The sequence below is a fragment of the Triturus cristatus genome, chromosome 4_1 (genome assembly GCF_964204655.1).
Source record: "Triturus cristatus chromosome 4_1, aTriCri1.1, whole genome shotgun sequence".
NCBI lineage: Eukaryota > Metazoa > Chordata > Amphibia > Caudata > Salamandridae > Triturus > Triturus cristatus.
The window spans coordinates 168,132,952-168,134,907 of record NC_140585.1 but is presented as its reverse complement, the minus strand read 5'-3'; the positions used below and the strand labels follow the sequence as shown (position 1 = coordinate 168,134,907).

Sequence of the window (1,956 nt, the reverse complement as noted above, 5' to 3'; positions counted from 1 at the left end):
TAAAGCCAAAAAAGCAGAAATAAAGCCCTTGTTGATATGCCCCTTAAAGTCTCCAAAATACACAATATGAAACTTGAGATTACAGAGCCAGCAGCGGTCCCTAAAAAAAGATGCTTTTAATATGAACTTAGAATGCAGGAAGGAAAATAAAACGTCACTCCTGCAGCTGCATTCCTGTAAATGTTCAGTAGATATATGCCAATGGGCGTTTTGCTGAAGTGTAGAACTGGTGACTTAAATCAGCAATAATTTTGTTTTCAGCATTTATCATAAACACTGTCTTTTCAAGGAAATATATGTTCCTCCAATTGAGGAGTGTCTCTCAAGTGTAGTATCTCTAAATTTAAAGCATAGATCACCATGAAATAGCTATGTAATGCATCAGTATGTGAATTTCTTTGTGACATCTAAATACTTTGCCTCATTTGTTGTACCCCTTTTTAGGTTATCAATCACCATCCAATGAAACTGCAGAATCAAACCATGGACTTTATTCTGCTATGCCTCACAGATCACCAGAGCCTTAAAATTCCACTCTTCCTGCTCTTTCTAGCAATGTATGGGGCGACTCTGGTGTGCAACGGTGGCATGATTGCCATAATCCATAATGACCCTCGACTTTGGACACCCATGTATTTTCTCATCAGCCAGCTTTCCTTCGTGGACCTCTGCTACTCTTCCACTGTCACCCCAAAGATGTTGGTCAGCTTTCTTCTTGCGAAAAATGTAATCTCTTACTGGGGTTGCATGGCTCAGCTTTATTTCTATACAGCCTTTGGAAGTACTGAGCCATTCCTTCTTGCGGCAATGGGATATGACCGCTTTGTTGCTATATGTCTTCCCTTGCACTACACCTCTGTCATGACTACGAAGTCTTGCATGATGCTGGCATCTGCCTGCTATGTGTGGGGTTTCCTGAATGCATCATTAAATGTAGGCTTCATGTTGGTCCTCACTTTCTGTGGGTCTACTGAAATCCAGCATTTCTTTTGTGACTATCCTCCTCTACTCAAGATATCCTGCACTGAAACTCACATAAACAGAGTGCTACTCAATGTCTCACCATTCCTGATAGGAGTGTTCTCTACCCTCATTATTCTCTTCTCTTATGCCTCAATTTTAAATAGCATCTTGAGGATGCATTCGACAACTGGGCGACTCCGAGCACTCTCCACCTGCTCTTCCCACCTCACAGGAGTGACACTTTTCTATGGGACAGTTTTGTTCATGTATTTACAACCTCCAGGGAGCCACTCCCTACAGCAGGATATGGTGGTGGCTGTTTTCTACACAGTGGTGATATCCATGATAAACCCATTGATCTACAGCCTGAGAAACCAAGATGTCAAGAAAGCTTTAAGGATGATCCTGGCCAAGAAATGTTCCTTTCTAGACAGCCTATGCCACACGTCACGGAGCTAAAATGACAAATGCAAAGCGTGCAGGCAAACAAATTAAATGCTCTTTATTTACATAGCCTGTGGTTATACTGAAAGGTCTAGCACAGATCTAGCTCTTCTGGGCTCATGTCTGATCCTCCGGCCCATCCTTGTTTAGAACTGCGGCCTAGATTAACACAAACATTGGGTCAGGTTTGCATTACTTTTTTATGCAAACCCGACTACAATGTCTTCTGGTAGGATTGACAAATCAATGCACATCCTGATTTGCATAGATTTGTGATGCAAATTAATGCAATGAGCTGCCTTGCGTTACTTTGTGCCATGGGTGGTGCATGGATGTTCCCATGCATCCACCAATGTATTTTAACACAAATACATATTTACTGAGTCTTATGCACATGAATTTACGCCAACATCCTGTGCCTGCCTGATACACAGGGTCTGCATCTATGCATAGGAGGATAAATGGTGCCAGAGTTACAGAGACAGCAGTACAATGTTATGTGTATCAAGATATGGTGCTGTCCTACTCTTTCCCGTTCACGTCACACAG

The 1,956-nt window shown here is 42.2% G+C and overlaps 1 protein-coding gene across 1 annotated transcript; it reads left to right on the top strand.

Annotated features, from left to right (window-relative positions):
* Positions 1-462: 462 nt before the first annotated feature.
* Positions 463-1,422, top strand: LOC146853817 (olfactory receptor 5B21-like). Its single transcript, XM_085650924.1, has one exon. It carries the CDS (start codon positions 463-465, stop codon positions 1,420-1,422), a length of 960 nt encoding a protein of 319 aa, XP_085507050.1.
* The last annotated feature ends 534 nt before the right edge of the window (positions 1,423-1,956 follow it).

Coding starts and splice junctions, on each gene's coding strand:
- LOC146853817 (XM_085650924.1), top strand. CDS start 463: ATGAAACTGCAGAATCAAACCATGGACTTTATTCTGCTATGCCTCACA.